This window comes from Trichomonas vaginalis, chromosome II (genome assembly GCF_026262505.1).
Source record: "Trichomonas vaginalis G3 chromosome II, whole genome shotgun sequence".
In the NCBI taxonomy this organism is placed as follows: Eukaryota; Parabasalia; order Trichomonadida; family Trichomonadidae; genus Trichomonas; species Trichomonas vaginalis.
Window position 1 is genome coordinate 3189066 of NC_067204.1, and position 19695 is coordinate 3208760.

Below are 19695 nucleotides of genomic sequence, written 5' to 3' on the forward strand. Positions count from 1 at the left end.
ATGTGTCCATTTAGAGACTATAACAAAGCAGTCGAGAATTTGAAACGTTTAGTCATTTATGTTGACTCTGCCCCAGAATGTTATGTCATGAAAGAATGGGATGTTGTCTTTAACAAACCAAGAGCAACAATAGTTTCAGAACAAGAATGTAGACAGAAACTTAAGAAAATAAAAGTCGTACAAGTTGGCATGAAGATGTTAGATGCTTGGGATATCTTATTGTCAAAGTTAGAAGATTTTTCAGTTCGAGGTATAAAGTTCTATACACCATCTCCAAACTTCTATTCTATCTTCACTGGATATAAATACGAACAAGTAGAATGGAAAGAAAATGTTATAGAAGCTTGGTTAGACCATGTCAAAGAAATTATATGCAATGGAAACGAAAGAGTCTATGAGTATATCTTATGTTGGTTTGCAAACATCTTACAACATCCAAGTGCTAAAAATGAAACTGCTCTCATCATAATTGGAAAACAAGGAACTGGTAAGAACACTTTCTTTACAGATATTTTGTGCAAACTGTTAGAGGGCTATTCGAACCCTAATATGACAAACTTAGAAAACATCTGCGGTAAATTTAACTCTTCAATAGAGAATATGAAACTTATAGTATGTAACGAACTTCAAAGTATAGATACAACAAAAGTTTTGAACTCAGATGCTTTGAAGAGTCTTATAACAGACAAAGTTGGAGTTGTTGAAAGAAAATATAAAGACCAAAGAGTTTGTGAAAATGTTGCAAACTTCGTCATGGTTTCAAACAACGCTGTTCCGATGAAGTTAGAAAGTTCTGACAGAAGATATGTAGTTGTCAGAACGTCAGATTCTCATATGCAAGATACAGAATATTTTGACGACTTAGCAGAAACTTTGACACCTAACTTTTACAACCACTTGTTCTCATATTTTATGACATTAGATATTTCTAAGTTCAATCCAAGACAAATTCCACATACCGAAGAAAGACAAACATTGTTAGAAGCAAACAAGAGTGTATATGAACTGTTTATAGATGAGACTAACTTTGAGTGTTTAGATGAAAGGTCTTTGTACGACTCGTATAAACAATATTGTCAAGAGTATGGTTATATGACAGCATCTAAACGAACATTCTTGGCAAATGTCAAAAATCTTTTAGACATACAGAACGGCGTATATACAAAGAAAAATTTTTCTGAGTAAATTTAAAAAAAATATTTTTTTATCCGATAGAAAAGATGACGAAATTCATCTCAGTCAACAAGTACATGTCAGGACTTAAAGAAGAACTAGACCCATTCGCTTATTTGAATGTTTACTTCTACCATTTTGAAAAGTCTACATTTGACAAAGTTTGGAACATCGAACCAGTTAAGTTTGCTATTGTGACTAAAAATGGTGCGAAATTTGAAGACTTAGACATAGAAGGTTTGTTAGCAGTCAAAGAAAATTTTGACAGAAGGTTCTCAAACCTTAAAGAAGGCAAAGCATACAAACTTGTTATACCTTATGAACCAAAGAAAGCAGACGACTATGAATATTATGAGTCTAAGATAGTTGAAGTTCAAGGTAAATTGGGTAAAAAGATTTTAGAGTCTAAGCCAGTGTTTGCCCCTAAAGAGGAAGAGAACATTGACATTGACCCAGAAATGTTCTAAAAATAAAATTTTATTTTTACATGTCATATCTCACCTTCTCTGGAACTGGTTCAGGTTCTTTCTTCTCTTCTTCTACTTTCTTTTCTTTCTTTTCTCTCTTCTTCTTCTTTTCTGGTGGAGTTATGTCAAATTTCTCCGAACCATATTTATGTAAAAGTTCTTTGTCCTTTAATAGCTCTTCTATTCTGTTTTCTATTTCATCTTCAAGAACAGCGCATGTGCCTTCTTTGCATTCTAAGAACTTTTGTTGGACTTCATCTTTCCAATCGGCGTCATCTCTGTCAACAAGTCTGTCATTGACAAATTTTAAGACTGCTCTTTGTAATGTTTTATGGTTCTTGTCATATTCCCAGAAACAGAACTTTAGAACAAATTCACCTTTCTTGTTTACACTATGTAAGATTTTATGGTCGACAGATGTTTTGCTGTCAAAAAGCTTGTCTCGAATATAGATAGCGAAATCGCTAGACATTTTCTAAAAGATAAAAATTTTAATTTTTCTAAAAATATGTTAGAAAAAAAGTTTGCTGACATTGACAAGAAATTTGAGAATGTTTTGAAGAAGAACAAGAGAAAGTTAGAAAATGCTCAGATAAAACCCATACATGACAAGTTCTTATTTGCTCAGAATGGTATAACAGGTCTAATTGCACCACCTGGGTCGGGTAAGACTTTCACTTATCTTAAAATGGCTGCACAACAACAAGAACTAGATGAGAAGAACCCATTCTATGAGTTAGTTGTCATTTGTAGTACTTCTGGTCAATTCGATCAAACCGTCAATTCGTTCAAAGATATTATAAAAAAGTCTAAGTTAGTATGTATAAAAGATACTGAGTTGTTAGATTGGATAAAGAAGTACCAAAGAAGAGTTTTGAAGTACAATGCTATAAATGAGTATGTCAATTCGAAGTTTAAAGACCCAAATGAGGAAATGCAGAGAATATTAGAGAAGAAACACTTCAGAAACAAACAGAAAGAGATAGAATACATTTCGAAGAAATTGCAATCTTACGATTGGAAGACTTACCCTCACAGATGTCTTCTTATCTTAGATGATTTCGCCTCTCATCCTTTGTTAAAGAACAGAGAACAAGATATGTGTCGAATTCTTAAGAAGCTCAGACACTTTAACATCTCTGTTGTCATTTGTGTACAGACAGCAAAGAGTTTAAGTAAGGATGTTAAAAGAATACTTACTGATATCATACTTTTCCCTGGATTGTCCGAAGACGATTTCATGGAACTTATGAAAGAGTCCATGGCAGGTAAGTTTGACAGACATGAACTCTGGGAGAAGTACAAAGTCATACAAGACCCTCATACTTCTTTCAGAATTCACATCTACGCGAACAAAGTTCAAATTGTAAAAAGTCAAGCTTGAAAAATAAAGAGTTCATCTACTCTACTTGTTTGAAGTTGTCAAAATACTCTGTTATTTTTCACGATTTTCATGAGTTTTGGCTACCCCTGTAAAAGTCGGTCTAGAGAAATTTCATGAAATTTGGTCATTTTTCAGCAAAAATATATTTTAGGTGAAGAGGTGAGATTTCACCTCTTTTTTCACCTGTTTTTTCACCTCAGTTATTTTATAAGCGTTTCACATGGTAAACGTTATTTTTTAAATTTTGTGAAAACTCAACGGTTTGACACAAGCCCTAAAAATTATTTTACTCAGAATTTTGTTGCTGAATTCAGCAAAAATATATTTTAGGTGAAGAGGTGAGATTTCACCTCTTTTTTCACCTCTTTTTTCACCTGTTATTTTATAAGCGTTTTACATGAATTGTATGATGTATATTTGAAATCCTAAACAATTTCGTAGCTTCTATTTCTTCTGTCAGTACATCGAATGTTTTAACGATACCGAAAGTTTCTTTATACTTCTTCTTGACGTCAGATAGAAGGAAATCGTCAGCAGTTGGATAGTTTTTGTTCAGAAATGTCAACATGTCCATTTTATCTTCTGCTGGTTTCTCTGCTTCTTTCTTTAAATCTGCATAGTCGTTTCGCATACGTTCTATCTCTTTGACGGAGTAGTTATATTTCCTCATTGCTGCTTTACATTTAGAACATTGTGGGTTCATTTTAGCATTGTACATTGAAATTTGACCTGCAAGTACAACTAAGGCGTCAATGGTTTTCTTTAACTCAAAAGTTGCTGGTTTTATTTGTTCGTTCCATACTTTACCTCTTCTATCTTTATCTCTTATCTGCCATACACATTTTGCAACTAACGAAACAAAGTTGTCGTAGGTCTTAAATTCTTCGGATTTGTAAAGGTCAGAAACATTTTTATATACCATATCGCAGTCTTTGTCCATGACTTTGTGGTTGCAATGAAATCCAAGAAACTCATAGTTTACCTTTCGTATGAACTTCTTTATTTCTACCGAGTCAGTTGCTTTGACTTCTATTTCATCGAATTCAGGAATAGTAAGCTTTTGTTGTTGTATTTCAGGAAGTTTAGGTAGATGGTCAATAATATCCTGCATTTCATAAAGATACTGTTCATTTGTTTCATCTTTCGCACTACAGTCTAAATCTCCTTGGAGAAGTTCTTGCTTTATCTTCTGGATTGTTGTTTCGAAAGTATATGAAGAAGGAATGAAGCTTTTCATCTCTACTAACATTGAAGTTGGGTTCATGACTAAAGAGTTTGGTGCTGTTGTTGCTAACATGTTCTTACAATAAAAATAAAAAAATATTTTTTTAAAAAAACCAACTTTATTTTTTATTTCGGGAAAATTCATGAGGTGAAAAAAGAGGTGAAAAAAGAGGTGAAATCTCACCTCTTCACCTAAAATATATTTTTGTCTGATTTACGCTCATTACGATGAAGTTTCGACAAAACATTTACGTTCATGTTTGACAAAACATTTACGATGAAATCATGAAAATTCATGAGGTGAAAAAAGAGGTGAAAAAAGAGGTGAAATCTCACCTCTTCACCTAAAATATATTTTTATTGAATTCAGCAACAAAGTTCAAATTGTAAAAAGTCAAGCTTGAAAAATCTAAGTGTTTAGTCTTAGTAAGATGGTAGCTTCTTAAAGCATATGCCGTCCTTGAGTTTTATGTACGTGAAGAGAAGTACAATGAATTCAATTACGAGTACAATTGCAATGACAACTAAGGCAACTATTTTTGTCTTTTGCCAGCAAGGGTACTTCTTCTCTTCCAATGGTTCGGGAGAACTATACTCACTCATGAGAAATGCCAAAACGGTTTAATAGAAAAAGTGTCATTTTTTCATGTCCGAAGACTCGAAGGTGCAACACTTCCAAAATACCGACGAACTCAGAAGAGCAGCATGGCAGTATCTTCTTGACAACTTCTTTGAGTTCTCCAGGTACACCTTGGAAAATGCTGAAGAACTCCGACACAGAGAATTTGGAGAAATTGCACTCCAATACTACCTTGACAAACAAAGGGTAAAATAAGACTAAAAACTTAACGTTTAAAAAGTGACATTTTTATGAGCTCCGAGTCACCGAGAAAACTTGGTCAGATGTTAGCAGCTTACTTCCCTGAGGAGGATGGAAGCGTTACATACGTAAGGTTCAAAAACAACGAACCTGGAATTGCGTACCAAATTCGCAATTACATGACCATGGAAGAGTACGAAAGGTTTCTACAAGAGAAACCAGCTCTAAACAACTCAGAAAAGAAAGAGTAAAAAGTTTAACTCGTAATTGTTTATTTTTTTACTTGTATGGGCAAGCTGCAAGAATGAAGTCGACTATCTCAGTCTTTGTCTTGACCAGTTGGACTGCTCTTGCGAGTACGTCTGTTTTGCGGTCTCCAGCTGGTGTCTGACCTTCGTAATTGCGCATGTTCTTGAGAGCTCCAACTGTAAATGGCTGTAAGATGAAGAGTCTCTCAGACTGCTTGAGGTAGTCTTCACGGTCACGAACCGAATCTGTGGTACGAGTCGAATTGGTCGACCTTAGGGAAGAGACTGAAAGCCTGTCATCTTCCATAGGGGCTGTGGCATACTCTTTGCGTAAACGGTTCAGACCTTCTTCGAACTCTTGGTCTCTCTTCGATTGGGATTGAGATTGGAATTGGGGTGGAGGGTTTGACATGAACATCCAAGGGTTAGGGAAGTAAGGCATGGGTTGAGGAGGGTTGAGTGGGTAGTTTGGAAAGCCTTGTGGTGGGTAGTTTGGAAAGCCTTGTGGTGGGTAGTAACCTTGAGGTGGAAATTGGTAGTAATTCGGAGGTCCTTGTTGGAACTGAGGTTGCTGAGGAGACTGTTGTGGTGCTGGAGCATGCTGTTCCTCTGGCTGTGGAACGGGTTCAGTAGGTGGGACGTCGGACATTCGTTTGTGTCTTAACCGTCTTTGTTCTGAAACAATATAATATTGTCTTGAAAAAGTACAACATTGTCTTGAAAAAGTACAACATTGTCTTGAAAAAGTACAACATTGTCTTGAAAAAGTACAACATTGTCTTGAAAAAGTACAACATTGTCTTGAAAAAGTACAACATTGTTCTGAAAAAGTTCAAGACTTGTTCTGAAAAAGTACAGCTGTACTCAAATTTGAGAGACATTGTACTGAATTTATACAACATTGTTCTGAAAAAGTACAACATTGTTCTGAAAAAGTACAATATTGTCTTGAAAAAGTACAACATTGTCTTGAAAAAGTACAACATTGTCTTGAAAAAGTACAATATTGTACTGACTCAGTATGGAGCTTGACCCCTTAGACGAAGCAATTTATCTAATTGAGGTAAATGAAACCGTGAAGGAATATCTCAGCAAGTGCAAACCAAGCAAGTCCATTGGCTTCTGGTTGTCCAAGAATAGTGTCTTAAAGTTGGAAATTGAAACAGGTGTTGCAATTCAAGTTCCAGAAGGCACTGCATTCGATGATATTAAGGATGTGAAGAAAGAAGCCCTCTTGAAGTTCTTCATGAAACGTCCTTGGATACTACTTCCATATCGTGAGAGCCCAATTCCACGAATTACACAAATTCTCAGAGCACTACTTCACTACTCTGGACAGCCGTTCTTCATAACCTCAGAAGGCGACATCCAACCAATTCTTCAGCCAGTTCAGTAAACATCTCATTTTAACTTCACTTTTTTTTATGTTTTTACTCACACTCGTACTCAACAGGTTTGTGTACAACTATTTCAACTGTGAACCTTGTATTGACCGGTCTTCCTGCAAATGCAAGTTCGGTCAATACACAATTTATGGTGGCAAGAAAGACAGTGGGGAATGTTATTCTGACATCTGTTGTTGCGCTCGAGAGAGAATTGAAATTCCAGACCCAACTCCAACACCAACACTCAAGTTGCCAAAGACTCATGTGAAGAAGAAGCCTTCTGGTAAGTTTCTTATAGCCATATACATGGCACGCTTTGAGTAAAAACATTTTTTTCATTTTTTGAATGAAGCAAGTTAAATTCGTCCCACACCAATCTCAATGGACCGATGAAGAGTTTCAAGCCATGGTTGAAGGCGTTGAGAACGACATAGACGGCGAACTTGAAGGAGCTCAAACCACAATTGCAACCAAAATTGCAGGAGTCAAGGAACAGATAGCTCCACTTAAAGCTACCAAAGCTACTCTTGACCTCATGGATAGTTACCGTTTAGAAGTAAAGAGTGGAATAAGACAATTAAAATTAAAACTTCTAAACTACGAAGCTATACTCCAAAAGTTAGCAGAAATGAGAAGACTTTACCAGAGCTACTTACATGTAAGGGACTTACCTTCAAGCAGTCCGACCAAAGATGAATTTTCTGACATTGTCCCAATTTTGTCCGAAAGTCAGCTCAGATGTTTTGAACTGCTCCCAACATATCCAGAATATGAACGTTTGCCTGAACTCTTCCGCAATCTCAAAAAACGTTTTTTGGTTCTCATGTTCGAAACTTTTATCGGAAGAGACAACAAACGTTCAGAAGAAGAACAAGATATTATTTTAAACTTGTTGTATGACATAACTGTCATAACAAGCTTTTTGAAGTAAAACCGTCATTCTCAAACCACTTCATTTTTTCGATGTCCGAACAAGCACCGAAGCCAAACTCAATGGCAGATGTCCTTTCAAGGTTGCCAGAAAAGCGCCCAGTTCAAATTCAAATTGAATTGAAAGCTCATCTGACAAACACCGTAAGACTCTCCAAAGTAGTCTTATGGAAGAGATGACCAAGCTCAAAGCCGATGTCCTCATGAACCAAGCTTCCAATGAGAAATGCCTGAATGATTTGACGGAAACCTTGCGCATTTACGAGAGAGAACCGAGACCTTGCCAGACTCATCTACCGTTTCTTCGAAGAGATAGACGCCATCTGGAAGGTACTCGGAAAGGACAGAACATGCAACACCGTACTTCGTGAACACAGAATTGAAGAAGGAATTGTCGAGGAAGAAGAGAAACACGAAGAAGAGGAAGAGGAAGAAGAGGAAGAAGAGAAACACGAAGAAGAGGAAGTTTGGGCAACCCTTGTTGCCGATGACACTTACGAAATTTCCCAACCCTACCCATACCAAATCCGCAACAAGGAGACAGGCAAGGTTCTTACCCCAGTCCTCAACAACTTGGGACACTTGAACCTTACCCTTCGGAATTACGGTACAATTTCCATGGGAAGCTTGTCGTATGCAATGGGTTCCAAATCCAGACAAGAAGACGAGGGTCAGACACATTGACGGTGACAAGCTCAACAACCGTAAGGAGAACCTCGAGTGGTTCTAAGAGTAAAAAAATTTTATTTTAGGGGGAAACCCCAAGTAAATTTAGGTGTTTAGTTGCGTAAGTAGCTTAAATTAATGAGAATTTGGACAAGTAGTTCCTGACCCCTGAATTGGACTCTTTCGTCATCCCAGTTGCGTAGGAGGTCGTCCCAGAGGAGTTGGTAGAATTGCCAATCCAAGGACGATTTGTCCTCCCAGGCATTGAGGATGTACTGCTCGTAGAGTCTCATGACCTCTGCCTTGCACCAGACACCCTCTCCCTTGGAACGTAAGGCTTCTTCGAAGTGCTCGAATGCGATTGGCTGCGTGACCATCTGAAATGACACTTTTTGTCCGTTTGGTCAATGTTCGTGTCTCGTGCCATAGTCGACGAAAATACAGACAAACAGGTTATATATGAGTTTGAGACCAAGAATGGTGTAACTCGACCTGTCCGATTCAAATTCGAATAAAAATTTTTTACTTCATGCAATGTTTTATTTCTGTGCCGTCTTCAAGTATGCCCCAGTACTTACGCTTGGAGAGGACATGAACTTCGGTGAAAATTTTGTCCAATTTGAATTGACCCATCTTTTCACCGACCATTCCCATTTCAATGAGTTTGTTATAGCCTTCTTCGTTCGTCATGAGTGCGTCGATGTTCTCATAGTAAACCTTGACTTTGGATTTGACTTCGGAGAAGAATTTGTTGTAGTTGTCAAGGACTGCCTTTGCGAACTGAGGGTAAGACCAATGTTCGACAATAGGTTTTAATGTGGTTACTAAGCCACTTTGACCTTGAGTGAATTCGTACTTCAAAACAAAAGGGGAGAACCTTTCAACAAAGTTGTCGACCTTCTCATAGTGTTTACTCTTCATCTCTTGAGGTTTCTTAATGGAATATCCCCATGTCGAATTCATAAGCAATTTGAGTGTCATTGCAAGTTTGGGGTTTGAAGCTTTCCTAATATCATACAGTTGTTGTATGACTTTTCCAACTGTATAGTTCCTTCCTGGGAACTCACCATCTTCGTTTGGAATTCCAGTCGGGATATATTGGACGAACCTCATGTACGCAGCGTTAAGGTCGACATAGTATATCTTTTCATCTGAGTCGAACTTGTCGCAACCAATGGGTCCAGTTCGTGGAAATTCAAGTGAGTCTCTTATCTTCTGAGAAACTTCTCCTGTTATCTCATAAACATCGTCGAAGCAACCTGTTTCATATAAAACCTTCTGACCTAACTCCGATGCTCTCCAATACAATTTGACGTCAATTGGATGTCTCAATGGAAGTTTGTTTATAGCATCTTGAAGTTCTTGCAACCTCATTGGAAGTTCTTCTGGTTCAGGTTGGTATCCGAACAATCCAACTCCTTTTGGAACAGTGTACTTCTTTTGTGCTATAACTTTGTCTGGAACAACTTTTGGTCTTGCTAACAATGAAAAGTTTGTTTCGTCTTTTGGTACAAAAGTTTCTGTCAGCTTGTCATCTGGAATTGGTTCCAACAAACCTTTCTCGAAAAGAATGTTAACAGCTCTGACAATGTTGCACTTGCCTTTTCCGAACAATGGGTTTGTAAGACTTTCGTTCAACATGAAGTGGTTGTGGACAATTACAATCTTCAACCATGGTAAGTCTTTGTCAACAACATAGTCGTCATGTGAAGAACCTTTCTCAGTCGGTATGTTGACTCGGATATTGACATTTGCCAACGGTGCAATTTGCCAATTGACCTCTGAGAATGTACCTTGTCTTCACACATGACTCAAGATACTTCATCTTCTCTTCTGAAACAAGACCAGAGTTCCTGAGACATGTAAGAATACAAGGTTCATTGACAATTGTTTCAATTGAATTGTAAATTCCATACCTTGTCAAGTCAATGTCAGACTTATTTATGAACGGGAAGTATCCAGCATGTTGTCTGACTGCTTGAGGGTTAGGTTGGTACCATTCGAACTTACACTTGCAATTCCTTCAATTGCATTCAAAATGTCTGAGTCGGAGTCAACCATTTGTTCTCTCTTTGTAGTCTTGAAAGCGTCAAGAAGTTGTGCGGCTGTTGTGACATTGCCATGTGCATAGTAAATGTGACCATCTAAATCTGTTACGGTTAGTCTGAGATTGTATCCTTTCTTATTTCCGTCTTGAATTGCAGCAAGTACACCCATGAAGCCTTCTTTGTTCTTTCCTTCGTCAAAGTTTACTGTAAAGGTTCGACCAGATGTAATTTGACTTCTAACTTCACGATACTTCTCATATGCATATCTTGTTCTTTCCATGGGAGCATGTTTGTCTTCACCCTTCCCTTTTTTCCTTCTCAAAGGATGCAATTGTTCGTCATGTTTCCAGTAGAATCTGGCAAAGCCGTCGTGTCCTTCAACTTGAGGCTCAGAAACATCGAAAGGCATGTCCATAAGACGTTCTTCTTCTAACCTCTCTAACCTGTTTGGATAATTTGCGCGTGCTGTTTCCAAGTCCATTTCATAGGTCAGACCAGCCAGTTTGTCATAGACTTTTATGGGTCTTCCCTTCCTATATTTAAACTTCTTTGAAACTTTCCAACCATATCTTTGCAACTCTGCTTTTATTCTAGCAGATTTTCTATCCATTCTATATGGGGGCATTTTTATAAAAATAAAAAAATATTTTTTTCTTTACTTAACATAACCGCCTGCTGCCATAAGTCTTTGACGCCAACCCATACCAGCTAATGAAGGTTGACTTGGTTTAGTTTGGAAACTAAACTTTGGTTTTGGTTTATCTTCAGTTTTTGGTTTTTCTTCTTCTATCGGTTTTTCGTCACTTTTCGGTTCCTCTGACTTTACCTCACTTGCAGGTATGGTTGTGTCGTCAACATCTTCATAAATATCATATGCCATTTGTTTTTGTTTTCCTTTCAACTTTTTGTGTTTGTTGTAAAGTTTAGAATATTTCGACTCTAAGTCAATGAGATGTTCTATAATGAACTGTTGGTCAGTGAAGTAAACTTTTCCATCTGTTGTCTCGAAAGCTCCTTCAGACTTCAATATTTTATTTGTGAGAGTTTGTTTCTTTTTTGAGATACTAGCCGTTCCATTTCTATGAAAAGTGACTTTGTAGTTAGGGTTTGTATTTCCAGACCTGGCACTTTCTATTATTGAATTTTTTTCTTCATCTGTAAGTTCTTTGACAGGTTTTGACAATGGTTCTGAACTTTTTGTTTGTGGTGTCAAATCTACCGTTTCAACTTCTTCGGTTCATTTCATCTCAGTAAAAAATTTTAGTTTGGTTTGTTTTCAACTGGTTGTTTAGGTTTTTTAAGTCGGTCTAAAACTTCCTGAGGTATAGGAGGACTTGACAAACACGTGGTTGTGTAACTGCTGGAAGTCGACAAATCCATCTTGAACCATTTGTCTCAATGCTGTATTGTTCATTCATCTCAGTAAAAAATTTACATTCCCACGTTTGAGGTGGTTGCGGTTGGTTGTTGTTTCCCATTGTTGTGCATGGTTATATCCTCTGTTAAAGAATCTTTCACCTTGGTCCTATAGTGCCCTGCTTGGTTATAGTAGTCATTTGCTTTGTTATAGTAGTTTCCTGCTTGTCTTCCTACATTGTCCATCCATCCTTGAACTTTTCCTCTTGTTTCAGGATTTGGAATAAGATTTGCTGCATCTCGTGCTACCTCCCAACCTTTCTGTACAGTTTGTATAATAGGTTGTGCTTTCTCTTTCAGTATACCTAATGTACTCAAAATCTTCCTTCCAATTCCAAATGCACCTCTGGCTATTGTTCCCACTGCGGGCAAAAATCTGGATGCAACTCCTGCTAATGCGCCAATAAACCCATTTCTTATGGGTTAAAAAATGACGAATCCAAACAAGGACCCCTATGTTTCTAAAGCGACAAAGAAAGCACTCATGGTAAAAATCTTTAGTTCAACACCAAATGCTTGGTTTATGGATATCTTGGAAAACATTCCGAGGTATAGAGAAGATGGACCACCATACTGGCTAATATTTGTTGGTCAAAACACAAGATACTGTGAAGCCATACCATTATGGTCCAAAAATATTTTAGATGTGAAAACTGCTTTGACAATATTCGTTGACAAATACCATCCAACAAAACTGACATCTGACTGTGAAAGTTCTTTCAAATCAGATGATGTAAAAAACTATCTGCGTTCAAAAATGTAAACCAATATTTCATTGTCGACCAAAACCATTCTGCTCTTGGTGTCATTGACAGTTGTATAAAATCTTAAGAGACTTAAACCAACCACAAGGTGGTGAGGTAGATGAAATGTCATATGACGACAAATATAGACACTTCTCCATGGCAAAGATGAGACAAGTTTTAAATATTTACAATAGCCGTAAACAAAAAGGTTTGGGAAACCACTCCCCCGAAGAAATGAAAAACAACCCTGACTTAGAGAAAGACTATATATTTAATAGTTTAGTCAAAAGAGACAAACAAGAAAGAATGCCAGGCTTCAAACTTAAGAAAGGTGACAAAGTAAAAATAGAAATACCTAAACGCGACCCATATGAAAATATATTGACTATGACAACAATGGGAACTCGACAGGTACTCACATTCGTGTTCGTAAAAATAGAAGAAAGTATACAAGAGAATATTATGAAGTTTTAGGCAAACATGGCAAAATGTACAGACTGCAAGCAGAAGATAAAACTACTATTGTCAGACTCGTTTCAAACTTGTCAAAGTTCAAGGTGGTATACTTTCAAAGACAGTTCCTAACAAATATAAGACAACTCCTGACGAATATGCTAAAGAAGTTGAAAATGACGACTAAGCATTTCTATACCATGCGTAAACTGTCATGTAAGGTGGCATGTAGTCTTTACTTTTCCGTTGTTTGCGTATACCTGAAACGCGATGTGTATGGCTTCCTCCTACCTCAGTGTTACTCAGTAACAATTTATAGCAAACTTAACGTCCTCTTTAACATCATATCCTTTACCTTTTGTCATTCCTGACCAATCCCAAAATCTATGACTATGCAAACCTGCTTCAGATGTACTTAAATTTATGTAGTGACTGTGCGCAGGTAAATTTGCACCTGAAATCGTTTTACTTCCACCTGTTTCCTTTGAAGAGTTTGCACAATACAAAAACCTGTCGACTATTTGAGTCCAAGTTCCAAAACCAAGTACTACTTCTGGTCTGGTAGAGTTCATTGACGTGTAAATAGAACCTATAGGATATAGTGTTTGAAGTATTTCTGTCTTTAACGTTTGAAGCTCTGTTTTGTCAGCTTTCTTATCTAACTCATCGTTAACATATGTTTTGTCAGCTTTTTATCTAACTCAACGTTAACATATGTTTTGTCAGCTTTGTTGTCATATAAATCTTGAGCAGTGAATTTAACTTTGTTTTCATCCTCCATGACATAGACATTTCTACATCTAGTGTATTTCATCGTCGTTATGTCTTCATCCGATGTTAAACCTTGTGGAAAGTTAGGAGGTTTCCAAAGTAGTACATCCCCACCAGTTCCATCAGGTTCTTCAACCGTTCCTGCAATATTTTCTATACCAACAGTTGCGAAAAATCGTGTGTATGAGTCTTTTTAGAATATTCTTTGTCAGCTCTTGTCACTTCACTTGACATTTTATTGTCAACATATGTTTTATCCGCTTTGTCATCTAACATTGCTGGTAGTTCATCTACGTCATAGATGTTATGTGTATGATGTTTTTGTGGGTATGTTCTATCTGTCCATGCGAGAATATAGTCTCTTGTTGCATCTACATACTCTTTGTCAGCTTTGTTGTCAATATCTGCTTTCAAAAGAAGTTCATCTATAGGTTTCTCGTTTAAAGTTCTTTTTGTTGGATTTATACAAACAGTATGGTTCTTACTGTCTTGAAACAGAAACTCATCTGTCATTGGGTTTATCGTCAGTTTTAAGTTTCCTTCTTTCAATGACTCAGATATCTTAGAATAGTTTGAAAAGTTTGTTGTGTTCTTATTTAGAGCTTGCAAAATGAGTTGTCGGTTGTGTTGTATTTCTCTCATAGACGCTGTTTCTTTCGACATTTTTATTCTAGATAAAATATGCTTTCAATAGAAAAAGAAAATTCAAGAGTTGCTACAACTAAACCATTAGATGAACTTTTTACGAATGTCGGTCAAAAGTTTGAGACAGAGACCGTAAAGCATGAAGGCTATCGTTTTGACTACCCGTTAAGATGGCTAAGAGACCCATCCGTCACAAAAGCTATTGGCTTTCGTAGAATGAAATTCATTTCAGAAGCCATACATGGTTTCCCATTTACGGTCGCTTTTGAAATTCGATACTATAACAAAGAGAAACGTACGTATGAGAAATTTGAACAGGGAAAACTTTTACAAGTGAATTTGCTTGTAAACTTAGAAACAACTCTTCAAGCTTTTCAAGAAAAAATAAACGATATCTATCTCGAATATGCAAAACAGTACAACATTGACGAAGGAGAGTACCATCTCGATATTATATATGACAGGAAAAATGCAACTGTTAAAATCAATAGAATAGAAGACCTTGGAGAAGACGTTTATATTTCTACAAAATATAACAACTTGGCATGGTATAGATTTTTGAGGATGTTAAATCAGCCTGCAGAATATCCAGTACACCCGGACTTTTATGAAGTCGAAAACCCTAATGGAACATATGAAAATGTTTTCGACTCAGATGCTATTATAGTTCATGCTTCATTTTCTGGTGCGCAAAACTCTTTCTTATGTCTGATGAATGACTTTTACGAAAAACCTACAAAGCTATATGAACCACCGAGTGGAAGTATTTCAGACTTTCAAGTATGGTTTACTACAGATGGAAGAAAGAGAATAATTCCATTATACCATGCGTTTTACTTAGAACTTAGTTTCATATACAACTACTATCGAACGGTAAAAATATAATTTTTAATACGGTTGAGGTGTTGGATTTGGTTGCCAACTAGACTGTGGTGCAGGTTCAGGCTGTTGTATAACAGGAGCTTGTTCTTCTGGTTCAGGGTCTTTAGGTATAATACCAACGAACTGACCTACTCTTTTACCAATATTTTTGACTCCGTTCCAAATTCCTCTTCCTACGGTTTTTATTCCATTCCATATACCTCTTCCAACATTTCGAAAGAAGTTTCCAATACTACTGAAGAAACCCATTTTACTATATGTAAAAATCTAATGTCCGCCTAGTCTCTTACGTTTCCTGTTGAGTTCCATAGCATTCTTTAACTGGAGCTCATACATTCTGTTTCTCCTCTGGTAGAAAACATATTCTGGTCAACTCCTGTGTTTGCGTCATCTGCATAAAGTTGTTTATATCCCACTTCAGGGTTTGTATAAAACTCTTTCCATCTCATATTTGCATACCATGGTGGTAAGCCTAACGCAGCGTCATTTGACATGGCAGTTTGCATTTGTACATCTGTTGGCACTTGACCATAGTTTGCCATTGCAGTTTGTATTCTAACTTCATTTGGAATATTCTCTGGGTTTGGTTGTCCAGGTTGCTGTGCATTCGCTAAGTTCTGTGCGTCCATTTAATATTAGATAAAAATATCTCTTACGAGTACATATACTGAACATTTGCAGGCATTGGTTCATCTTCATATTCTCTATATCTTTCTGCCACGTCAAATAAGTAAATGACACAATGGAAAAAACCTAAAACAAGTAGTCCTATTTCAAACCACATTTACTTACTAGTAAAATTTCTTTGTTATGACACTTTCTCCAGTTTATAGGACCTCTCTCATATTCTATCTTATCGTATCTAAACTCATAGTCATGTATGTCCTCTAACCATCTCATGACACTTTCCAAACCACTTTTATCGGATGTAAAGTAAAAGCATGGATGGTTATGTAAAACGTCTAAAGTTTCTAAAGAGTCTCTCAAAGTCCAGTCTACTTGGTATTGAAAATCCCATGTGTTATAGAACGGCGGGGCCACTATAAAAAAACATTTTCCTTGTCTTTATATTTTTCATACAACTCTGTCCAATGACATCTCACAAACTCTATACCCTCAATATATTTTTCTATGTTCTCTTTGAAAACATTTGTATAGTTAAGATATAAAACTTTTGACATAAGTGTTTCAATGTCATGAACTCTTATAGCACCACTATATAATAGTCTAGCAGATATACTATCCCAGTCAATATACTCTGCCTTTTTCAAAACCTCTCTGACAGTATTTTTCTTATCTAATGGTATACGTTCCATCTTACCTATAGGTATCTTTTCTTTTAACTCTTTCAATATTTGTTTGTGTCTGGTATATGTTTGAGACGGTTCATATAGTTGTCGAAGTCATTGCATATAATCTTTGAGTCAGGAAATATTGTATGGCACAAATGAGATATATAGAAACTTCCCGAACAAGTCTACAAATGTTAGACCATTCGGTAGTTTCTTAAGTTCTCTCAATAGAATATCTTTACATCTACTCTTATTTCCAAAGAAGGGTAACGGTGGTTTTGTAAAATTCATTTTATATATATAATAAAAATGTTTTTTCCTGAAAAGTGACAGAAAAGTGACAAAACATGTACGAAGAAGTCTTGAAAATTCAAGAGGGTAGAAAAGAGGTTAGAAAAGAGGTTATATCTAACCTTCTACCCTAAACATTATTTTTGTCTGATTTTACGAAGAAGTCTTGACAAAACATGAAAACATATATAATTTGTGAAAAGCTCCTGGAAGACCCGTATATAAGAACTTCATTTTATACTAACATCTTCAGGGGGCTAGAGGGGCGCAGCCCTGGAAGCCCCACTACCTTTTTTTTTTTTTTTTTTTTTTTTTACATCATGTAAAACGAATTTTCTGAAAGTAAATTTACTTTTTCTTCAATCTTTCTTACATATTTATTTAAAAAAAATTATCCAAAAAAAGATGTTTTAGAATGAAAAAAAATAGAAAAATCTTCATTTATAGTCTTTCTTGAATGTATACGTTTTGATTTTTTTCTTTTTTAAAAAATTCAATTTCTAGAAAAATCGAGAAAAAATCATTTTCTTCTATTTTTTTAGGACGCCATACCCATTGAAATCTCCTCTCAGGACGCCATAAACTATTCAATTATGGTGTAAACTTCTCAAAAATTGAATAGTTTACATCAGGACGCCTTAGGACGCCAACCCTTTACGCGCCCGAATTCCGGAAATCTGATTATAGTAAAATTTGATTAAAACTTATAATTTATAAATGGAATTGATAGATTAACATATTATTTTAATGCCGAAGCTTTTTTAAACAGAACTGGATCTTCTGAGATTGAGAAATTTCCGAGATAATTTATTGATGCTTATAAATTTATACTTGAAAATAATAAGAATTTTGGATTTGAATGAAGACAAAATTTGACTGGGCGGTTTTTTAATAGCGTGCTTTTTGAATGAATTCAAAAAAAAGCAAAAAAATTGAACTAACAAATATTATCTCGATCCAAAAATTATAATAAATTTGAGCGATACTAACTGTCAATTTTCTTTTGAGAAAAGTTTTGTTTTCAATCATTATTGTTAGTATTTATATCAAAAGGCTGATTTATTAACAATTTACTATATTCTGAAAATATTCAATACTTTACATTGATTACAACATTTCATACAATATAAGAACTAGTATATTTATAACCAAAAATGTACAAAGAATTTCAAAGGCAGAGAAAATTTATTAACCACATACGTTTGAATTCAATTTATTTGATAAATAGTTTTGCTTTAATCCAACCATTGCATGAGTCATCATCATCATTCAAATAAAAATACTCACCATGATAAAGGCACGGTTAATCCTTCCAAGAACTCTCAGTCGGATGAAAAACATAATGATACACATTCAAATGATCCCTTTGTATATCTCTATTCACAGGTTATTCCAAAAGATGGTAAGAAGATAAGTTCATTCCAATACAAATTAAACCGTAAAACTAAAAAATCTGAAGAAAGTTTGAACGTTATGAACCTCCCCACCTTGAATCCGCTCAAGAATGGTCAATTGTATATATTGGCACTTAAAAATGACGGTAATTATATGACCTCTACTGCTACAGGATTCATTCCAGATATGGCAACCATAACTGTAACAAGAGAGACATTAACAGGTTCAGTAGTTCTTGAAAAAATGACTAACAATTCCGGAAAGTTACGTCACGCTAATTCAATAACAAATTTGATTGATTCAAGCTTCCCTATTCCAAATGGAGCTGTAGTTCTTAGAATACTCCAAGCAGGAACAGCTAGTAATTCTTTCGAAACTATTGCATCTCTTCTTGTTGAAGGATATCCCGAAACCATTAAAGTAAATATTTCTAAACCAGAAGAAAAGTATTCTCAATCATTTGCTTTCCAGCAACTACCAACTGTTCCAAGAAGACTTGCACCTACTTACCCTTATTATTCTGTGGAAAATGGAACTGTAACAGAAGTCCACGGCGACAAGAAATATGTTACTAAAGATTTCCCAGATTCTGCCAGAAATACACCATCAATTTTAATTTGCCAGGTTGAACAGAATTTTGAGATTCATGTCTTAACCTCATTTCCATTTGGAGGTAGTGAAACAATCATCCTAGATTGCCTCAACCGTAAGAATGAGCCAAGATCTCTCGATTCCATTAAGTTTGAAAACTGGAACATCAAGAGAACAAGTAAGAGGCTTAATACATCATACACAAAAGACGAAATCCTTCCAGGTATGGTCTTTGTTAAGATTGTTAGAAAGAATGTCGACGATATAATTCAAATTTACGATACTTTGTATCCAGGACCAAGATACAAAGATGTTAAGGTAAGATTAACCATTACAAAGCCAACTGGTGCTTTAGGTTTACTTAATACTGTTCCTATCCCAGATACAAAGATTTTGCCTGGATTTAGAAAACATTCTCATTCTTCTAACCACAAACAGCCAAAGAAAGAAGAGGAAAAGCCTAAAGAAAAAGAAACACCAAAGAAACCAGAAAAGAAAGAGCCAAAGAAGGAAGAAAAGAAAGATGAAAAGAAGTCTCCAAAGAAGAAACAAGAGAAGCCATCACCAGCAAAGCCTAAACCAGTCGTAGAAGAATACTATTACTACTATTCTGACGAGGACGAGCCACCAGTTCAAAATGTTACAATTTATGTCGATGAAGACGGTAATATTATTGAAGGCGAAGGAGCTGGTGTTCAGAAGGGTAAGAAGATCTCTGATGTGTTAAAGAAGATGAACGAAAGTGGAGCAAAGGTCAATGTTAAAGAAGAAGATGAAATTTATTTTAGGATTTGATTGTAATAAAGATTTGAATATAAAATTAAATAAGTTTCCTTTTTTCGATCACCAAAAGTAATATAAGGCAATG

At 35.9% G+C, this 19695-nt stretch overlaps 14 protein-coding genes and 2 pseudogenes across 16 annotated transcripts, besides 2 other annotated features; 7 read left to right on the top strand and 9 right to left on the bottom strand.

The window, feature by feature from the left end:
- Window positions 1-17156: part of a mobile genetic element that runs on past the window's edge.
- TVAGG3_0477030 (protein of unknown function, DUF4108 family) lies at window positions 1251-1640 on the top strand (the record flags this gene model as incomplete). Its single annotated transcript, XM_051235756.1, has 1 exon — window positions 1251-1640. One exon carries the CDS (start codon window positions 1251-1253, stop codon window positions 1638-1640), a length of 390 nt encoding a protein of 129 aa, XP_051093580.1.
- TVAGG3_0477040 (uncharacterized protein) lies at window positions 1657-2064 on the bottom strand (the record flags this gene model as incomplete). The annotated part of the gene is made up of 1 exon (XM_051235757.1): window positions 1657-2064. A coding segment is annotated over one exon (408 nt), but the record flags the coding sequence as incomplete, so codon positions are not given.
- Window positions 2575-3024, top strand: TVAGG3_0477050 (protein of unknown function, DUF4106 family; the record flags this gene model as incomplete). The annotated part of the gene is made up of 1 exon (XM_051235758.1): window positions 2575-3024. The coding sequence occupies one exon, from the start codon at window positions 2575-2577 to the stop codon at window positions 3022-3024; it is 450 nt and encodes a 149-aa protein (XP_051093582.1).
- On the bottom strand, window positions 3407-3964 carry TVAGG3_0477060 (organellar and viral DNA polymerase type B; the record flags this gene model as incomplete). Its single annotated transcript, XM_051235759.1, has 1 exon — window positions 3407-3964. The coding sequence occupies one exon, from the start codon at window positions 3962-3964 to the stop codon at window positions 3407-3409; it is 558 nt and encodes a 185-aa protein (XP_051093583.1).
- TVAGG3_0477070 (uncharacterized protein) lies at window positions 5119-5319 on the top strand (the record flags this gene model as incomplete). Its single annotated transcript, XM_051235760.1, has 1 exon — window positions 5119-5319. The coding sequence occupies one exon, from the start codon at window positions 5119-5121 to the stop codon at window positions 5317-5319; it is 201 nt and encodes a 66-aa protein (XP_051093584.1).
- TVAGG3_0477080 (uncharacterized protein) lies at window positions 5348-5965 on the bottom strand (the record flags this gene model as incomplete). The annotated part of the gene is made up of 1 exon (XM_051235761.1): window positions 5348-5965. The coding sequence occupies one exon, from the start codon at window positions 5963-5965 to the stop codon at window positions 5348-5350; it is 618 nt and encodes a 205-aa protein (XP_051093585.1).
- TVAGG3_0477090 (uncharacterized protein) lies at window positions 6338-6712 on the top strand (the record flags this gene model as incomplete). Its single annotated transcript, XM_051235762.1, has 1 exon — window positions 6338-6712. One exon carries the CDS (start codon window positions 6338-6340, stop codon window positions 6710-6712), a length of 375 nt encoding a protein of 124 aa, XP_051093586.1.
- On the top strand, window positions 7048-7632 carry TVAGG3_0477100 (uncharacterized protein; the record flags this gene model as incomplete). The annotated part of the gene is made up of 1 exon (XM_051235763.1): window positions 7048-7632. The coding sequence occupies one exon, from the start codon at window positions 7048-7050 to the stop codon at window positions 7630-7632; it is 585 nt and encodes a 194-aa protein (XP_051093587.1).
- TVAGG3_0477110 lies at window positions 7665-8361 on the top strand (annotated as a pseudogene). The gene has a single exon. A coding segment is annotated over exon 1 (697 nt).
- On the bottom strand, window positions 8411-8674 carry TVAGG3_0477120 (uncharacterized protein; the record flags this gene model as incomplete). Its single annotated transcript, XM_051235764.1, has 1 exon — window positions 8411-8674. One exon carries the CDS (start codon window positions 8672-8674, stop codon window positions 8411-8413), a length of 264 nt encoding a protein of 87 aa, XP_051093588.1.
- TVAGG3_0477130 (DNA/RNA polymerases family) lies at window positions 8820-9218 on the bottom strand (the record flags this gene model as incomplete). The annotated part of the gene is made up of 1 exon (XM_051235765.1): window positions 8820-9218. One exon carries the CDS (start codon window positions 9216-9218, stop codon window positions 8820-8822), a length of 399 nt encoding a protein of 132 aa, XP_051093589.1.
- TVAGG3_0477140 (uncharacterized protein) lies at window positions 10480-10955 on the bottom strand (the record flags this gene model as incomplete). Its single annotated transcript, XM_051235766.1, has 1 exon — window positions 10480-10955. A coding segment is annotated over one exon (476 nt), but the record flags the coding sequence as incomplete, so codon positions are not given.
- On the bottom strand, window positions 11001-11225 carry TVAGG3_0477150 (phage tail repeat-like family; the record flags this gene model as incomplete). The annotated part of the gene is made up of 1 exon (XM_051235767.1): window positions 11001-11225. The coding sequence occupies one exon, from the start codon at window positions 11223-11225 to the stop codon at window positions 11001-11003; it is 225 nt and encodes a 74-aa protein (XP_051093591.1).
- On the bottom strand, window positions 13171-14244 carry TVAGG3_0477160 (annotated as a pseudogene). Its single transcript has one exon. A coding segment is annotated over exon 1 (1074 nt).
- Window positions 15265-15507, bottom strand: TVAGG3_0477170 (serine threonine-protein phosphatase family; the record flags this gene model as incomplete). Its single annotated transcript, XM_051235768.1, has 1 exon — window positions 15265-15507. One exon carries the CDS (start codon window positions 15505-15507, stop codon window positions 15265-15267), a length of 243 nt encoding a protein of 80 aa, XP_051093592.1.
- Window positions 17155-17505: a mobile genetic element.
- A 563-nt stretch (window positions 17506-18068) lies between these two features.
- Window positions 18069-19660, top strand: TVAGG3_0477190 (uncharacterized protein; the record flags this gene model as incomplete). The annotated part of the gene is made up of 1 exon (XM_001298593.1): window positions 18093-19622. The coding sequence occupies one exon, from the start codon at window positions 18093-18095 to the stop codon at window positions 19620-19622; it is 1530 nt and encodes a 509-aa protein (XP_001298594.1).
- Window positions 19661-19695: the final 35 nt, after the last annotated feature.